The sequence below is a fragment of the Bubalus bubalis genome, chromosome 6 (assembly GCF_019923935.1).
Source record: "Bubalus bubalis isolate 160015118507 breed Murrah chromosome 6, NDDB_SH_1, whole genome shotgun sequence".
Classification (NCBI taxonomy): Eukaryota; Metazoa; Chordata; class Mammalia; order Artiodactyla; family Bovidae; genus Bubalus; species Bubalus bubalis.
Genome location: NC_059162.1, coordinates 104,240,674 through 104,259,783, shown reverse-complemented (window position 1 = coordinate 104,259,783; position 19,110 = coordinate 104,240,674). Strand labels below are relative to the sequence as shown.

The following is a 19,110-nucleotide window of genomic DNA, read 5'->3' as shown; positions in this document are numbered from 1 at the left end:
GCATGACACTTCCACAGAGCAGGCCTGGAAGCAGGCAGCCTTCTGGGAGCCCCGAGAGCCCCACAGCTGAGAATTCTGAGATGTTTCAGTCATTAGGTTGACAAACACAAAGCACCAAAAGTGAAAAACCAGGGGTGTTCCTCTAAATGTTTACAAACCAACGAGTCCTGGACCCGGCCAGTCCAAGAAGAGACCCAGAGACCGGTATGTACAGCTGATGCGTGCAGAGCACCATCAGCCCTGTAAGCATCCCAGTTGGCAGAGCCCATGGGACCTCAGACCTGTCACCGTGGCTGCTTAGGCAGGACAGAGGTGACTTCTGCAGAACATGCACCAACGTAGACGGCAGTCCGCATAGGACCCGGGAGGGTCACTATCAACCCCAATGTGGGGTCTAGGAACCCAGCCAGCATCTGAGGCAAGAGGGGCTGGGGGAAGACCCAGACTGTTCCAGTGCCCAGCATATACCTGGTGTCCCCCAGCCCCCACCAAGGAGCCAATGTTCCTTAACAGAGGTGGCCAGCAAGTCCCACAAAGATGGCACTTCCTGGAAGGTGGAAAGCCCAGGGCTCCTGTGGACACAGCCTTGCCCAATGAGATGCTCACCACCTCTGAACACAGACCACCGTTCTGAACACAGAAGGCAGGCACCACCCCCAGCCTGCGGGCGGGCACGAGTGCTTACTGCGTGGAGAGCAGACACTGCAAACCAAACATAATTCTTACCCTCCTTCGAAGATTTTGATCCTCGCCGGCTCCCCTCTCTTGGAGGCGGGAGCGTCCTCCTCCGGCTTCCCTCTCTTCTCCTCTTCTTTCTCCACTCTAGCTATCTCTTTCTGTCCTTCCGGGGAAACCAGCGAAGGGAGGCGAACCTGGCCCACCGCAGGAACAACAAAATCACTGCTGGTTAACACGCCGTCATGGAATGATGCCCACGCTTCACCATGGCTCACTTCATTCATTCTCCCTCTACCCGGTGACAAGATGCTACTTGCCCCACTTTACAGAAGAAGGGAAACGAATCCCCAGAGGTGAAGTCAGAGCCAGGGCTCTGCCCAGGCCTTTCTCTGGGGAAGACCAGGCCTTCCCACGAGAGCTGTGTTTCTTCTCTTTTTTCACACTAGTCTAGGGGCTTCTGGGGACAGGTCCTCATCTTGGTCTCCTGGATCATGCCAACCTCAGAGAAGGTGTGTGAGGAATGCTGCATACAGAAATGAAGACTTCACCTTTGAAGATTAACTGGCCCAATTCTCCTTTATACATCAGGAAGTCAAGGCCACACAGCAAGTCAAGGGCATTTCTAGGAGCAGAAAGCAGGTCTCCTGAAGGCCCTGACCCCACCCCCGACTGCTGCCAGAGCTGGACACAGAGAGGCTGTGCTGCCCACTGATGGGCATGTGTCTGGGGGGTGGGCATTTTAGGGAACCCATTCTCTGCATGAGCTATAGGCCTTGGTGTTAAGAGCTGGGTGGATAACCTGTCCCCTAGATCCTCTTATGGTGGCAGGGATGGGTGCACCTTTAATAGGGAGCAGCGATGCTGGGCTGGGGGCTGGGGGCTGGGGCCGGCAGTGATATTCTCATCCTGCTTCATGCCATTTCATTAAGGTCAGGAGGAACTGCCCTGTTTATAGCCAGTAGGAGCAGCAACTGTGTCCCCTGGTGCTGGGACAATCTAAGGACAGAAGTCCCTGCTTCAGCCACTACACCTGCTCCTACAAGGGGCTGAACAGAAAAGTACATGATTGGAAATCAAGGAATCTGAGTTCTTGCATCACATAGGCCACTGCAAACTGAGCCAACCTTGGGTGGATTAATTCACCTCTCTGAGGCTCAGAGTCGAGATTAGACCATCTTAAAGATTCATTCCAGGATCAGCTTCAGTGATTCAGTGACTCGCTGACAATCTCTTCCAAATTGGAGATGGGGAGTGGAAACCAAGAGAAGGTATGGTGTGCCGCTTCAGCAAAAGATCGCTGATTTTATGCAATACTCAAAGGTTTTCAGAGCATGCTGTTTTCACTTCCATGTCAGCCTGCCATTCGGGCCATCCATGGAATGACCAAGAGGCCTCCCTCAGGCTGATAGCTGTGATGTCAGAGCCAAGCTGGAGGAGGCTGGTGTTGGTGGCAGCAGACACTCTACCAGGAAACATGGTTGGACTCGAGCAGGGGACCAGGGATCCACTTTAAGTTTTAAAGATAATAATGTGAGTAACTGAAGATAGTGATTATCAAGTGTCAGTGTGCCAACCACTGTTCTAATCACACCTTGCATATTTTAACTCATTTAATTATTTCCACATTTCTATGAGCTACGTATTTTCTATCTTACAGCTTTTTATCTCTGTCTTACCAATGAGAAAACCAAGGCACAGAGAGGTTAAGTAACTGACCCAAAGTCAATTAGTAAGTGAGATCGGGGAACTCAAATTTGGGCAATCTGGCACTGAAGCCCTTGTTCTTAATCTCTTTGCAATAGTGCATGTGGTTGTCAAAATTATTGCCAAGGAGGAAAACGGAAGGAGAAACTTGGGGAACAAAATGTGGCTGCAAAGTGAACTCTTGTATAAGCTTGGGTTTCCCCATGGTTTACATATGAAAAAAAAAATGTATGTGACCAAACTCAAACCTGACTGGGTGGTCTATTCCTGCATAAAGATGGTTAGGAAGAGCTTTGAAATCCTGATATCACCCAAAGGGCCTTTTCAGAGCTACTAACAGTGAATGGAAGCTATGGGATGACCAATGTCAGGTCAATATAATAGGGAACTTTCTTAAAGCACTGCCCAAAGATGGGTTGGATTGTACTAAGGGGTGGTGAGCAACCTATCACTGGAATGCAAGCAGAGACCAGAGAGAGGGATGATTGCAGAAAGGCATCAAGCAGTGGGCTATGCAGTTACAGTAATGTACCAGACTGGTGAGCTTCTGGTAGGAAACACGCTAAGTTTAAGTGTTTAAGTGAAAGTCTTCAGTCATGTCTGACTCTTTGCGACCCCATGGACTACACCATCCATGGAATTCTCCAGGCCAGAATACTGGAGTGGGTTGCCATGCCCTTCTCCAGGGGATCTTCCCAACCCAGGGATTGAACCCAGGTCTCCTGCATTGCAGGAGGATTCTTTATCAGCTGATCCAAGTGAACCAAATGAGATATTCCAGGAAAAAGTTGCAGCTTATTTTAGGAAGGCAGCATTTTAAACAAATGGTTGTCAAACCCAGTTAAGCCAAATTAATTCTTTGTTTTTCTTAAACCACCTTTCAGTGTTCAGTCATTAAAACAGAGGGGCAGTTCAGATCATCCAAAAGAACTTTAGAGTGAGATCTAGTTTTGAATCCAGGCCATTTACTACGTTTGGGACCTTGTGCAAGTTACCTGACTTCTTTATGCTTTGGTCTCTTTATCCATCAAATAATGATATAGAAACCTATCAATGTGGTTGTGAGGGAAAAAGTCATGTTGGGCATAGTACTTGGTACATAGTAGGTACACAATAAGTTCTAAGTATGACTATAATTACCACAGCGTCTTGGGAGTAGCCACAACCAGTAAGAGACACTGGAGAGAAAATCAGTCGTGATGTGTATAGCAATAGTGGAAATCTCATTTAAGGATGTCTGTAGACTGACAACGGAGAAGGCAATGGCACCCCACTCCAGTGTTCTTGCCTGGAAAGTCCCACCCACGGAGGAGCCTGGTGGGCTGCAGTCCATGGGGTCGCTAAGAGTCGGACACGACTGAGCAACTTCACTTTCACTTTTCACTTTCACGCGTTGGAGAAGGAAATGGCAACCCACTCCAGTATTCTTGCCTGGAGAATCCCAGGGACGGGGGAGCCTGTTGGGCTGCTGTCTATGGGGTCGCACAGAGTCGGACACAACTGAAGCGACTTAGCAGCAGCAGCAGCAGCAGTAGACTGACAAGGATATTTAGAGAATAAATTTGGGAAACAGTTTGGTGCAGAATATCCAGGCGAGCTAAGGAGAAATTCAATGCACAAGCATCACTCAATAAAAGAGGAGGATGCAAATGCAGAAGTTAATGAACATAGTTTGTTCATTTATCTACAATCAGGATTTAGTTTAGGGGGATTTATTTGGTCAAAGGATCTGTTCTAAAGACTTACTAATGAAGATCTTTAAATTTGCAGTCACTTTTACAGTCTTCTTTCCTTGAATAATTGAAAGAAGAAAATGGACTCTCTGGAGTCAGACAGGTCTTGGTTCAAATTCTGGGTTTGCCAAATAGTTGCCATGTGCTCTGGACCTCTCTCACCTTCTGACTCTCAGTTCCCTCATCTACAGAATGGAAATGGTACTGCTACCTCACAGGCAGTGATGAACATCAACTGGATTCAAGTGCCCAGAACAATGCCTGGCACAGTGAGGCTACTCAACCAATAAGGCCAACTGTTATTCCACAAATATCAAGTCAGCACAGCACATCATGACTTGAATCCTTACGCTGCCCTTGTCACCTGACAAGGTGACACCAGGATATGGAGGTGTCACCAGTCCAAAACAAACTTGGAATTATCAAATATCAATCTTCCTGAACTTGCAGAGATCAAGATTTCATGCCTCCTAATGCAGCCTCAAGTCAGAGGCAATGGAGGAGAGAACATGAGCATTGCCAGTGTTGTGCACTACCATCAGCAAAGATGAGTCAAGCTGTGGAACTGTCACCTACTGGTGAAGAGGGATACTACAGTTAATGTCTATTTGCTCTTCTACTCACATAAAAGAAAAAAGGAATATTTCAGGAGTCTTTTTTGTCAAACTCTAGACTCTCTGAGAAAATCTCAAGTGGCACCAGAGAACAGAAATAGTAGATGCAGAGAATACGAAAAGCAGGAAAAGACTAACACTGTAAGGAAGAAATATATGTTGGAGTGGCATAAAATTTTCAAACTGTTGCAGGCATTCCCATCAGCAAGGTTTACGAACTCAGTCTTTTGGATGAGATTGTTTCTTTGATATTTCAATAGAAGCTAATGGGAAAGTGGGTCACTTTAAAGTTCACTTTATTGAAATGCATCTAGCCCAATGATTTGATGGACACTGACAAAGAAATCCAATAGATAAGGTGGCCAGTCACAGCTGATAGAGAGGAAATCTGTCCACTCAGTTGGCTCTCGTTTTGCAAATGGACCTTGAGGAGAATGTGGCTTTAAAAGCTCAGCAAAGGCTTTTCCAATCAGGGAGTCGAAGAAAAACAAGACCGAACTCACCTCTGTCATGCGGGGCTTGCGGGAGCTGGATGGCACAAGCCTTCCTGTCTCAGGATGTGGAGCTGTGGCCATGGTGTATGTCTCTTTGCTCACCTTCTGCTTAGACCTCAGGAGGGACAAAGCAGCTTTAGTGGAAACCCCTGGAAGGTTGGGGTTGTACAAACTTATGCACCAACCAGCGTAAACAGAGGACCTCCTATCTGCATGCTGGATGTGATTTGGCTTAATGTAGTTTAAATAGCACCAACTGACATTAGTGGTTGTGTGGAGGCTGGGGAACTGCAGTACCTTCTTTGAGTCCGTACCTTCTTGCAACTTGGCTGGTCTGGGGGCTGTTTCTGACAGAGGTTGTGAGCTGGGAGGTGCCAGTGGAGGGAGGTCAGCTTGTTCCTTGGAATCTTCTTTCTTCACACTTGATGGGAGTAATCCTCTTCGGTGAGGTTTACCAGATGGTTGGGCATATTCCTTCAAAGCCTCTGAGCCTGAGGCTGTCACATGGGGCAATGAGGGCTGAGGAAGGGGAGGAATTTCCTTTGGGTCAGATGGATCTGAGGACAGGCTGGAGAGTGTTTCTAGTTCCCTCCTGCCCTGGCCCTGACTGCCCAAGTGGGACTTCTCTGATCTCTTGCTATCCTCGGTGCTGCTAAGCACCACGCTACATGGTTTTACAAGTTCAAATTTTTCATCTGCCTTAGAAGCCTCCTCTTCCTTCACCCTTTTTTGCTGCTGGGTTTCCATGGTAAGTTCAAGGCTGCCAGCTGGTGAAAGGACACGTTTGCTTCCTCCCACTGTTGATGAACTCCCCTCCAGGCTCAAGACACTTTCTGATGCCAGGGAAGTGCCTTTTCTCTCAGGTAATGTCACAGGCACTCTCAGGAATGGAGTCGGGAAACCTCTGCTCTGTTCTTCACTTACTCCAGCCAGTCTGGGCCCCACCTCGTATGCATCTGTCCCACACACAGACGTCCCTTTGCATGAGGGCTCCTCGAACTTGGGAAGAGCCACAGTTGCTGAGCTGCCTTGAGATTGGGTAACCAGGATCTGGGAGAGAGTGGTGTACATGGCACTCCCATAGGATGGCATGTTGGTCTGGATGCGGACGGGCACAACTAGAGACACCATGGTGTCTGGACAGGCAGGCAGGGCCAGTGGAGGGGCTGATGTGGGTGCTGAGCAGCTGGATGCGGGAGCCACAGTGGGCAGCTGGATGTCACTGCTGTACTCTGTGCTGGGGGAGAGGCCAGGGGTTCCTGTTGCCAGTGTGGCCAGGCTAGTTTTGATCTGGGGCACGTGGCTTTCCACTTCACTGGGGAGCTGAAGGGTGAACTGGGATTGCAGAGGCAGGAAAAACCCAGAAGAAAGTGCTGAGGAGGCAGGGTAAGGCATGGGGAGAAATGAAGGGGGTTGTCGGAATGGGATGTTGGCTGGGTGAGGCATGAGCTGGGGGAGGTGGAGTTGGCCCGGGTGTAGAACAGTAGGTTGGAGAGGAAGTGGGGGAGCTTGAAATAAGGAGGGAGGAAGGGGCGGCATGGAGTAAGGTGTGGAGAGCAGGCTGGACATGGCCTGGGTGGGGAAGAACTCTGAAGACTGTCCTGGCTCATGCTGTAGGAGGTGCTGGAAGGAGAAAAGGGAGACAGGTGGGGGCAGGTAGGGTTTCTCCTGCAACGGGAGCTGAGCAATGGGGTGGGGGAACACCTGCAATGCTTCTGTGTAGGGCGGAGTGGCCCCCAGCGCTGGTCTGTCTTGCACCTGGCTCTTGCCTCCCGGGTGCCCGCCGTGCGAGGTGGCTGCAGAGGAAACTGGGAGCAATGTGCCTTTGGCCAAAGATTTACTGGATGAGGGTTTTGGTTCCTCACTCTCCTGTCTTCCCTTGGGGGTGGCCTCTGGCTCGGTTTCAGGAGGCCTGGTCAGAGAAGCCTGTCTCACCAAAAAGCATTTTCTTCTCTCTGGTGGGGCTGCTGAGGCCACTGGAGCTGCTGGAGTTGGTGCCGAAGGGCCTGTCAAGGACAAGCTGCCATAGTCGAAGGATTTGCTGCGTGTCTCGGTCATATGGGTGGAGTGGGAGATGTTGGGGCTCTGTTCTGAGGCTGACCTCCGCATCTCACGGGCATGCGGGTGGTGGCTGGGGACGGTCAGCATGTGGGTGCCCAAGGGTTTGGAGCGTGTGTCTGACGAGGGCCCGGCGGCTTCGGCTTTTCCGTGGTCATCTCTCTCGAAGGAGGCAGAGCGGCTGGACCCACTCAGTGAGACACTGCTCTCCTGGCTCGGGCTGCGAGACAGAGGCACGGAGGACTCAAAGCTGGACTCCCCCGATGACTGGGCCATCTCTGCCAGGCGCAGTCTCTTCTTCTTGGGTGGCAGCTTTTCAGCTGGGAGCTGGGCAAGTGTCTGGCTGCGCTGGGGCCACTGGAACTCCTCTGTCTTCTCTGGCTCCTTAGCGGGTGGCTCCGGCTCTGTGTCTGGCCGGTCGGGCTCCTCGGTCACCAGGATTTCGGGAACCTGAATGTTGGGCTGGCGAACCAACCTGGGCTGCAGGGAGTGGGCCGAGCGTCCATGCGGGGCAGGCGGGGGTGATGAGAAGGGGGCTGCAGACTTGTCTTCCCCTTCCAAACTGCCGGGCTGCTCCAGAGAGTCAGATTTCTCAAAGGAGCTGGTGTGCTGGATGACAGAAATTTCTTTGGACATGGTTCTCCTCTCCTTCCCTGATTCTGAACTGGACCCTGGCTTAGGAGTCCTCGGCTGGAAGCCTGCGGATCCCTCCAGGGAGGGAACTGACTTACTCGGCTCTGCTGGTGACTTGCTGGACTCCAAGGGAAGGTTCCGTGCAGCCTCTGAAGGCCCAGGGCTGCCGAACTGACTCTTTGTGGACTCAAAGCCGGGCGGCTCCTCCTCATCCCCAAGGCTCTTCTCTTTCCTCCTTTTCCTCAGTGGAGTGAGTTCCAAAGTGGTCCCCAGTTTGTAATGCATCATCTGGGACCAGGGCTCATGCTCGGCCTGGCTCTTTTCAGCCTCCAAAGACACATGAGCACCCACGGTGACTGGCTTTGCCAACTGAAGCTCTGAGCAGTAGTACTTTTTATGGGCCTCATAGTTGTCCCTTTTCTTGTACCGAGCACCACATATGTTACATTCATAGATCACCCCTTTTGTTTTCAAACCCTTCTTGGTCTTTTTGGTGAGGTCGCTTTCCCTGGGTTCCGGTTCATCTGCAGGCTTGGAGGCTGTGTCTTTGCTGCTGGGCCCTGCCTCCTCAGAACTGTACTCTCCGCCCAAAGGTAGTTCGATGGCCGGCTGGCGCTTGAGCATCCGGGGGTGGGAGGTAAACAGTTGACTGCTGCGGCTCAGGGCTTCCGAGTCGGCGACATGGTCGTCGAAGGAGTAGCTGCCTCGGAAGGTGTGGTGGGGGGTACTGAGGGTGCAGGTGGCAGAAGGCATTGAGTGGCTTCTCAGCAGAGGCACAGGGGGGGTGGTGCTGGGCGGGCGCTGGAGGCTCAGCAGTGATTGTTCGGGCTTCGCTTTCTCACTATGGGAGGACAGTGGCTCCCGGTAGAGGCTGGATTTGGGTGACTCCATGCTGCTCCGCCGCGACAGTGAGCTCCTCCTGGGCTTCACGCTGTCTATCTCGCTGGTGTCCACCACGGCCTCATTGATGGTGATGAGTTTGGTGATATGCTCAATCACCTGCGTCCGGGGCACAGACAGAGGTACCAGGCTGGGCTTGTCTTCAGTGGACAGGGGCAGTAGGGGCTGGGTGGAGGTGGCCGTCAGCATGGCAGTCCGCTGCCCGATCCTCCCACACTTGCCAAAGATGATCTCGGCGTAGGACCTGGCGTTGGTGTTTGGGGGGCTGACCTGCTGTTCGGCGCTCTCAGAGCGTGAGAAATACCCAGATTCGGTGCTGCCTTTGCTGCCCGGGCTCAGAAACGCCTGCTCGTCGATCACCTTCTTCCTCTCGCTCAAGCGGAGGGCCAGCTTCTGCTTTATCGTGTGGGTGTCTTCAGGTTTATGGCTCAGGGGGTGTTCGGATGAGGGTTCCGCAAAGGGAGCTGGGTCCTCGAGCGACGGGGCCGAGCTGGACTGGGACAAGGAACAGCGTTCGTGGCTGGAACCCTGGCTCCCGGAGCTGTACAAACTGCTGGACAGGAGTGGGTGTTTGGGCCTCGGGGAGAGCTCTGTGGGGTGTGTGGAAGTGGTGCCCGTCTCCTCTTCTGAATCTGTGCTTTCTCCCTCGGTGGGCTCCTCAAACTCTTCCCCAGGGATCCTCTCCATCTCCAGCCCTGGGGGATACATCTCGCCACCCATTCCCGAGGCCAGGCCGGCTTTGATGCGGTGAGCATGGGACTTCCTGTGCTTGTAGAGGTTACTCTTGGTCTTGAAGGAGAAGCCACAGGGGCCGCAGGGGTAGGGCCTCTCGCCTGTGTGTGAGCGGATGTGTTTCTGGAGCACACTGGGCTTGGCACAGGGGCGGCTGCAGTATTGACATATGTACTTGCCGGGCTTCTGTGGTTTCCTCTCCTTCTTGTGTGCCTCTTCCGTGGGCTTCAAGGAGACCTGGGAGGGACGGGACACAAAGACTTTGGGGATGCCAGGCAGGTCCTCGGGAGGAATGATGGAAGCATGGGAAGGGAGGAGCTGGCTTTGAGGATGGAGCCCAGGGGTCACAAAAGAGCCTGAGGGTCCAGGTCTCATTGGGTCGACCAGCTGCCATGTGGACCCCTCCAGGAGATGCTCGGGTTTGCCGGGCGACATGAATGCTGGTGTCAGAGGGTGCTGCGGAAGCTGGGAGATGTGGACTGAGGCTTCAATGGAGGACCTCTTGGGGGGCTTCTGTGGCTGACCAGTTTTCTCCTGAGAGCCTTCCCTAAGAACCGACGAGGGGCCTGGGAAGGGCTGCGGGGCCAGTAGCTCTTGGAGGGGGCCCTCTTGAGTGGCGGCTGTGCTGCTGCCAGGGTGCGGGGCGCTAGATGAGACACTGGTCTGAATGGCCTCTCCTTTGGTCAGCCGCTTCCGGGGACTTCCCTCAGCCTTCTTGGTGCCCTTGACACTTTGTTCAGGATCCATGACCTCCACAGGACTTCAGATGCTATTAAGGGAGGGTCGGAGCAGGCCGCATTTATGAATACTCCAAACGTCCCGAGGAGGCGTCTGGCTTGGGTAACATTGGTCAAGAGCTACGGAAGTCAAACCCAAGGTGGTTTGGGGAGTTTTTAAAATTTTTTTCCAAGTGTCACTGGCGGCAAGTGGACTCAGGGCAGGTCATCAGGGCCCAGACTATTCACATCGGTGAGGCATGGCCCTCTACTTCACAGATAGAAAATGCACCAGCACTTTCTGCCTGAATGTCTGTCGTGGAAACGTCATGAAGGATGTCAGAGTCGCCATCATATTGTTTCAGTTGGCAGTGGCAAGTGGCCCCCCACAAGTCCCCCGTGTGCTATGCGATCCGTGGATGGCTAAAGACGGCTGTGTGCATGGTCCAGGCATCCCTGGTGCCGGCACGAGAGAAGCCACGCTGGATGCCGTGGGCAGCTCCGTCCCACCTCTTCTGCTCTTTCGTCCCGTGTTGGAGATGAACAGTCGCAGAGGGGAACTCACGCTCTTCTACTTGACCAGAGCACACACACAGAAATACACAAAGAGAAGAGAAGAGAGGGTTACTGTAACTCATCCACAGCTCATGTAGCTCCAGTGAGACCTGGGTGATCCCTAAAGGTTAACGAGGGAGACTCAACCCAAACCCACAGCCCCGGACCCTGTGCACCAGAGCACTCTTGGCACCTCCTTTGCCCACATTTCTAGAGGCGCCAGTGACTCTGAATGTCCACTGTGGTTCTGAGGACTGTGACTCTGTGGGGTGTCAAGAGCAGAGTAGACTATGGGAACCATGGGGCACTTAGGAATGACAGGCTTGGATTCCAGTCTTTGCTCAGAGAGCAACTCTGAATGGGTTTCAGCTCCCGAAGCCTCAGTTGCATCACCTATGAAATGAAATAATATCTATAAATAATAGCAATTCCTGGCTCAACTCCATCCTGAGCTGCAGTGCATCCAATGTGAAAATGGACATGGATGCCACTGGATGAATGCTGACTGGTCCCGTGGCCAGTGCAAGAGTTGGGGCTGGTCGATTATCTGGAGATGAGCTTTCTATGAGAGGGACTGTTCTCAGGTTAGTATTTCTCTCTCTATCTGGCACTGGGTTCTGAAGGTATCCAGGCTTATGGCTTTGCAAACCATTGCTAACCCACCTTCCAAGCCTGGTGTTTAATGAAAAAGCTAAAACCACCACCCATGTGGTGGTTCACAGTCTAACACAGGGTGACCATCAGGGCCACTAAGCAATAGCTAGAAGGTCATTCTGGAAGCTTCCTCCACTTTCCAGCCTTTTTTTTGTCTAGTCAGTGGCCAAGGGATACCCTAGAAGTGGCTCAGAATAGAGGTCCTTGTCAAACGGAGGGGCAAAGCTGGTCAGAGTGGAGCCCCAAGTATGTCTGCTCCGCCAGGGTCAGCTGAAAGTTGGGCAGCCAAGGCCTCCTGGGCTCTGAGGGCATTGCAGGGTCCTTTTCCCCAAGAGCACAGACAGAATTTCAAAGCTGGAAGTCACTGTGAACTCTGTCCTGCCAGCCATCTTACTTTCCAGCGGATGAAACTAAGCACTGCAGGGGGAGAGGGGCCTGTTAAGGTCCTGTGTTCTTAAGAGGTAGGGCCTGCACTTGAATCCAGGCTCCCTACTGCCAGATTTGATTCCCCAGCCACCTCGCAGGTGTCCATACCCAGGGTGAGGGTCTGGGAGACTGACTGGTGCATCTCTATAGCCTTCTGCCCTCTCCTGTAGGCATGCTCTGCCCTTGGCATACTGACCGCAGGCACCCTTCATGACCTCACCTTTATTTTCACTGAGTATTTGCTGATACAGTCTTGAAAAGTTCCCACTTTCTACTTTCATAGAACACTCTGAAAGACTCAAATAATTGTTGCTCAAATGGCAGGACCTCAGACATAGTGACATGCCATGGAAGGGCAAGGAGTTCAGCAACTAGCCAAAAGGTATATTCTATATATTCCTTTTTTGTTTCCTTTTCATCTTGGTTCTATAAAAACTTCAATATCATTATAATAAAATTTTATAAATATTTTTAAAAGAATGACAAGCTATGAATCCAGATTAAAAAAATCAGTAAATAAGAATGACAAATCAGAACAAAGGAAAGTGTAGATAAGGTAGGAGGTCAGGACTGGTGAGATGGAAAGAGCACTGATATAACAATCATGAGGGCTTACAGTGCTTCTACAGTTCAGCTATACACTGATATCTGAGATTCTTGGCAGCCAAGGAGAAAAGGGAGACATGGTCCCTTGTAGAGTCATTATAAACCCACTCCAGTGTTCTTGCCTGGAGAATCCCAGGGATGGGGGAGCCTGGTGGGCTGCCGTCTATGGGGTCGCACAGAGTCGGACACGACTGAAACGACTTAGCAGCAGCAGAGTCATTATAACCAGCGAAGAAGAAAATATGTAAGTTCCTTGCAGGAGGCAAAGCATTACCTGAAAAGAACTTTTTCATATGGTACTTCAGACAGGGGCAGCGAATGATGCATGAGATCACCTATGTCTTCAAATAATATCCCTCCAGCAAATGCTATGACTAACCTAGACAGCATATTAAAAAGCAGAGACATCACTTTGCCGACAAAGGTCCATATAGTCAAAGCTATGGTTTTTCCAGTAGTCATGTATGGATGTGAGAGTTGGACTATAAAGAAAGCCACGCACCAAAGAATTGATGCTTTTTTCCCTCCAACTGTGGTGTTGGAGAAGACTCTTGAGAGTCCCTTGGACTGCAAGGAGATCAGACCAGTCAATTCTAAAGGAAATCAGTCCTGAATATTTATTGGAAAGACTGATGCTGAAGCTTAAACTCCAATACTTTGGCCACCTGATGTGAAGAACTGACTCATTGGAAACGACCTTGATGTTGGGAAAGATTGAAGGGAGGAGGAGAAGGGGACAGCAGAGGATGAGATGGCTGGATGGATCACTGACATGATGGACATGAATTTGAGCAAGCTCCGGGAGTTAGTGATGGACAGGGAAGCCCAGCATGCTGTAGTCCATGGGGTCGCAAAGAGTCCAACATGACTGAGCAACTGAACTGAATTGAACTGAACTGAGCAAATGCAGTGATTGAGTTTCTTCAGTGGAAGGCCACAACTCAGCAAAGGCTATTCTTTGAGCAGTCAAAGGCCTCCTCTGACCTAGGCAGAGAGCATCCTCCCAAAGCAGGATGAATGTGGGAAAGGCAGGGGAACTTCATTTCATCATATTACTGTCAATAGGGTGGCCATGTAAGATGTCACCCAAACTAGGGCACTCTGGAGAGTAAAAGGGGTACAATTAACCATTCTGGAGGAGCAACGGGAATAAACCAGGTCATCTCAGGCAAACCAGAATGAATGGTTACCCTTACGATCAATATTTACCTTCTGATCCAAACCAGGCACAAGCGCCATCTCTGGGAGTCTGGCATAAACTTTGATCTCTGCTATGAGGACTGAACTGACACCATGGTCTCCTATGGATCCTTAAGGACTGGGAATCTAGTCTCATTCCCTCACTTGACAAACGAGGAGACTGAGGCCTAGAGAAATAAGGTGGTTTTCCCTAAAGACTGCAGAGTGATGGTGGCCAAGGCAGACCACCCTGTGCCACCACCCGCTTGCTGGCCAGAGTTCATCCCCACCTCCGTGAATAACTGGGCACCATAGCCTATGGCTCTGTGGCACATCGGGCACCATAGTCTATGGCTCCCTGTTCTGTGAAGGCACCGGGTTGGCCCCACAGGAGGTGGCTGTATCCCTAGCGAGGAGTGACCACAGTGTCCAGAGGCTTAACAGTCAAGGGGCCCTTTCAACTTATGTCCTAACCTCGCTGTGGCTCCTGGATGGGAGAAATGGGGAGAAGACTGAGGCTGGGGAGTCCATCCTGGTGGCATTACCCCAGGCCTTGTTTATCCAAGCTAATGTGGGCAGAAGCTCTGAGTCATGGAAAAGTCAGATGAGAGAGAACTGTGCTCTGGGCTGGTCTGTGACTCCTGGGCTTGGCTGTACCTGTGTGAGGGGAGGAGGCCCCTGGGTGCTGTGGATGGATAATAAAGCATTGACTCTACTAACTATGTCTATTGACCCTTTCATGCAAGGATCTTAATGTACCCCCAAAATACTAGCTAGTGGTGAGCTTCGCTTCTTCTGATGGATGGATGGGCCCCTCTGCATGACTGAATGGGGAGTGATCAATCTGAGTGACAGTCAGTTGGCCAAGGAGGACCCTACACTGTCGAGTCCTGTGTTTCTCCCTTCACTGAGCCACAGGGGTGGGTGGGGAAGCGCCCAGAGGCTGGGGCTTGGAGCATTTCCCAGGCCAGGCAGGAGGGTGGGGTGCATGAGGGAGACAGTCAGGTGACTGTTGTGTCATTAGGTGACTCACTGGGCCAGCACCACCTGCCTGGGGTCAGCACCTGCCTGGCTGCACCTGTGAGCAGGGCCTGGCACTCTTCTGGAGAGGGCCCTCCTGCTGGCAGCCTCTGGGGCAGGAGCAGGCAGGACACATCAGCACCATCAGCCGCCTAGATCATGGAGTCAGGGAGGCCTGAGAGCCGAAAGGCCCACCCCTCCATTCTGCACAGGGGGCACCTGAGCTGCAGGAGACAATGACCGGCCCAGGAAACACAGGTCCTCGGACTCCTGGGCCAGTGCTCTCTGCTGCCTTGTTCCATACCTCATGACACGTCAGAGGTCCTTAATACAGGAGGCATCTGGGACTGGCTGCAGAACTGGGGAAAACCTACAAGAACTAAGAAGGCTTCAGGCTTGGAATGGGTTACAATTCACACTGGCATCAACACTCTTTTACTTAACTCTTTAACCCCTTTAGAAGGACCATTTCCAATCTCTGGGACCAAGTGATGCTAAGAAAATGGCTCTTTTCTACATTCTGTGCTTCTGAAGGTGTGTGTAAAATTTTAATACTAGCTAGAGGTAACAAGGAGAAGGCAATGGCACTCCACTCCAGTACTCTTGCCTGGAAAATCCCATGGACGGAGGAGCCTGGTGGGCTGCAGTCCATGGGGTCACTAAGAGTCGGACACGACTGAGCGACTTCCCTTTCACTTTTCCCTTTCATGCACTGGAGAAGTCAATGGCAACCCACTCCAGTATTATTGCCTGGAGAATCCCAGGGACGGGGGAGCCTGGTGGGCTTCCGTCTATGGGGTCACACAGGGTCGGACACGACTGAAGCAACTTAGCAGCAGCAGCAGCAGAGGTAACAAAAGGAAAAGTTGCCTCTGCAGAGAACTGGTGAGCATACCTGTAAAAATCACCAGTGACATGAGGTCAGAGGTAGGGGGCTTTCCTTACAGGGCCCAGAAGCTGGGCCAACAGGAGTCTGAGCCTCAGGCCAGGGGAAAGATGGATGTCCTCTGCTGATGGTGGCAGAATGGACCTGGAGTCCACCTTGCCTGCTACTAAGGTCACAGCCCTCAGAGCTCTGGCTTAGAAACCAGCTTAGAACCATGAGCAGAACCTGAGTTTTAAGAGCCAGCTGGCTAACATATCAGACAACTTGGCTCTCACTTCTGGAGGCTTCCATAGGTCTAGCTAGTAGGATATCCCAACATGGAAAAGAGTAGGGTGCTGGGGCTGGAGCCACGAAAGCCTCAGGGGAGGGGTATGAGGGGCAGGAAACAGGGCTGAGGCCTGAAGTTCTGCAACCAACTAGACACCACTTCTGGATCCAAGGCGTGGGGACAACAAGGCTGTTGCCCAGACCCCCACAGAGGGAAGATAGGAGGTGGGCTCTAGCAGGTGGTCAACTTCACTAGTCCTGGTAGGAGGCAAGCCTGAGTCTGCATGAGCTGTAGACTAGGGAGCTTGAATCACCAGCGAAGATAGATGAGACTCAGGCAAGATAGGGACAGAGGCCTAGTATTCAGAGGGCTATTAGGTCAATCCATCCCAGACCTGGGGCATAAAGTTCTTATAATTTAGTTACATATACCCATGGATGCATGCACCCCAATATCCCAAAATCAGGTAAAAATTTTACTGACCATAAGTAATAAAACACACTGATGTTAAAAACACCAGGAAAGTAAAACTTTTGCTTATTTTCAGAAGCTGAAACCCAGCACAGAAGGCCACAGCCTAGACGGGAGGCAAGTAGTGTTTTCATTGAAGAACCCAACATCAAACCAGTGGCCCTTCTGAGAATCTGTGTGTATGGCACTGTCTGTGTGTGTGTGAGATGGAGCAGAATTCTTACGCAGCAAACAAAAGTGAAAGTGGCTCGGGGCTCAGATGGTGGCAAGAGAGGGTGAGTGTGAAGATTGGGTCTGGAAATTAACAGGAGAGGTTGTCCAAGAGCCAGTGAAGGAAGTCTGGACAGAGAGTGGCCAAAGCCAATGGTGGGGCTCTGGCTGGTAACGGGGAACAGGGCAGAGCCTGAAATGTCTCCCACTAGCCACTCCCTTTTTTGTTTTAGCAACTGAAGCCCCTGAGCATCAGCTGAGTCTCTTGTCACCCACCTAGGCTGCATCTACCAGCATCCTTTACAGCTAGTGCTGGTCAACAGCTGTAGTTTGCAGGTCACGGCCAGAAAGAACAGTGTCTGCCCTCCACGTTCTCATTTGCTCAGGAAGGAACCTGGAGGCAGTAGTGGAGGCGAACCTGACTATATTTCACGAGGCTACAGCTTCCATAGTAATTCCTCTAATGGATCTGAGCAAAGGAAGTTGAAAACCTTCTGGAAAAGATTCACCATTCTAGATGCCATTAAGAACATGTGTGGTTCATAGGAAGGGGTCAAAATATCAAAAGGAGTTTGGAAGAAGTTCATTCCAATCCTCGTGGATGGCTTAGACTTTATGGAGAAAGTAACTGCAGATGTGGTAGAAATAGCAAGAAAACTAGAATTAAAAGTGGAGTCTGAAGATGTGACTGAATTGCTGCAATCTCATGATAAAATTTAACAGATGAGGAGTTGCTTCCTAGGGATGAACAAAGAAAGTAGTTTCTTGAGATGGAATCCACTTTTGGTGAAGATTTTGTGAGGACTGCTGAAACAACAATAAAAAATTTAGAATATTACATAATCTTAGCTGATAAAGCAGCAGCAGGGTTTGAGGGGACTGACTCCAATTTTGAAATAAGCTCTATTGAGGGTAAATTCCTTTCAAAGAGTACTGCATGTTACAGAGAAATCGTTCATGAAAGGAAGCAGTAAATTAATGCGGCAAACTGCCTTGCTGTCTTACTTTGATAAACTGCCACAGCCACCCTATCCTTCAGCAACCACTACCCTGATCAGTTGGCAACCACCAATATCAAGGCAAGACCCTCCACCAGCAAAAGATTATGAATCACTCGCTGAAGGCTCAGAAGAGGGTTGGCATTTTTTAGCAATAAAGTATATTTTAATCAAGTTATATACATGGATTTTTTTCCGACATAATGCTATTGTATACTTAGTAGATTACACTATGTGGTGGTTTAGTCACTAAGTCGTGTCTGACTCTTGCGGTCCCATGGACTATAGCCTGCCAGGCTCCTCTGTCCATGGGATTCTCCAGGCAAGAATGCTGGAGTGAGTTACCATTTCCTTCCCCAGGGGATCTTCCCAATCCAGGAATCGAACCCAGGTCTCCTGCACCGCAGGCAGATTCTTTACCAACCGAGCTACAAGGGAAGCTACAGATTACACTGTAGTGTGAACATAACTTTTATATGCACTAAGAAACCAAAATATCTGTGACTCACTTTATTGCGGTGACCTGGAAGCAAACCCACATCTTCAAGGTATTCCTCTAACTGGCGCACAGCTGATGCTCAAGAAATAAGAACAGATGTTGAATCTAGAGGTCAAAGCAGGGTCTCCAAAGAAGTCAGTATGATGCTGAGCCACCCAGCTAGTGGTACATCCTTTCTAATTTCCCCAGACAAAAAATACATTGGTTCCCGAGCTGGGCAGGGCAGTGGGGTCAAAAGCATAGGCAGGAGATGCTGCCACTGATGGTGGCAGATTTGAATTAAGGCAAATTGGAAGTGGTCACAGGAGATGGCAAGAGTGAACATCGACATTCTAGGAATCAGCGAACTAAAATGGACTGGAGTGGGTGAATTTAACTCAGATGACCATTATATCTACTACTGTGGGCAGGAATCCCTTAGAAGAAATGGAGTAGCCATCATGGTCAACAAAAGAGTCCGAAATGCAATACTTGGATGCAATCTCAAAATGACAGAATGATCTCTGTTCGTTTCCAAGGCAAACCATTCAATATTACAGTAATCCAAGTCTATGCCCCGACCAGTAACACTGAAGAAGTTTAACACTGAATGGTTCTATGAAGACCTACAAGACCTTTTAGAACTAACACCCAAAAAAGATGTCCTTTTCATTATAGGGGACTGGAATGCAAAAATAGGAAGTCAAGAAACACCTGGAGTAACAGGCAAATTTGGCCTTGGAATATGGAATGAAGCAGGGCAAAGACTAACAGAGTTTTGCCAAGTAAATGCACTGGTCATAGCAAACACCCTCTTCCAACAACACAAGAGAAGACTCTACACATGGACATCACCAGATGGTCAATGCCGAAATCAGATTGATTATATTCTTTGCAGCCAAAGATGGAGAAGCTCTATACAGTCAACAAAAACAAGATGGGGAGCTGACTGTGGCTCAGATCATGAACTCCTTATTGCCAAATTCAGACTTAAATTGAAGAAAGTAGGGAAAACCACTAGACCATTCAGGTATGACTTAAATCAAATCCCTTATGATTATACAGTGGAAGTGAGAAATAGATTTAAGGGACTAGAT

At 50.4% G+C, this 19,110-nt stretch overlaps 1 protein-coding gene across 7 annotated transcripts in view; it reads right to left on the bottom strand.

Annotated features, from left to right (window-relative positions):
- HIVEP3 (HIVEP zinc finger 3) overlaps window positions 1-19,110 on the bottom strand; it is a 561,080-nt gene that overhangs the window by 48,869 nt on the left and 493,101 nt on the right. For all 7 annotated transcript variants that reach the window (XM_044945171.2, XM_006050940.4, XM_044945170.2 and 4 more), the window contains 2 exons: window positions 5,233-10,833; window positions 727-872 (listed from right to left, as the gene is read on the bottom strand). In XM_044945171.2, the coding sequence (XP_044801106.2) occupies window positions 727-872; window positions 5,233-10,293 (5,207 nt within the window). In that variant the 5' untranslated portion in view covers window positions 10,294-10,833. The remainder of the gene's footprint in view (window positions 1-726; window positions 873-5,232; window positions 10,834-19,110) is intronic.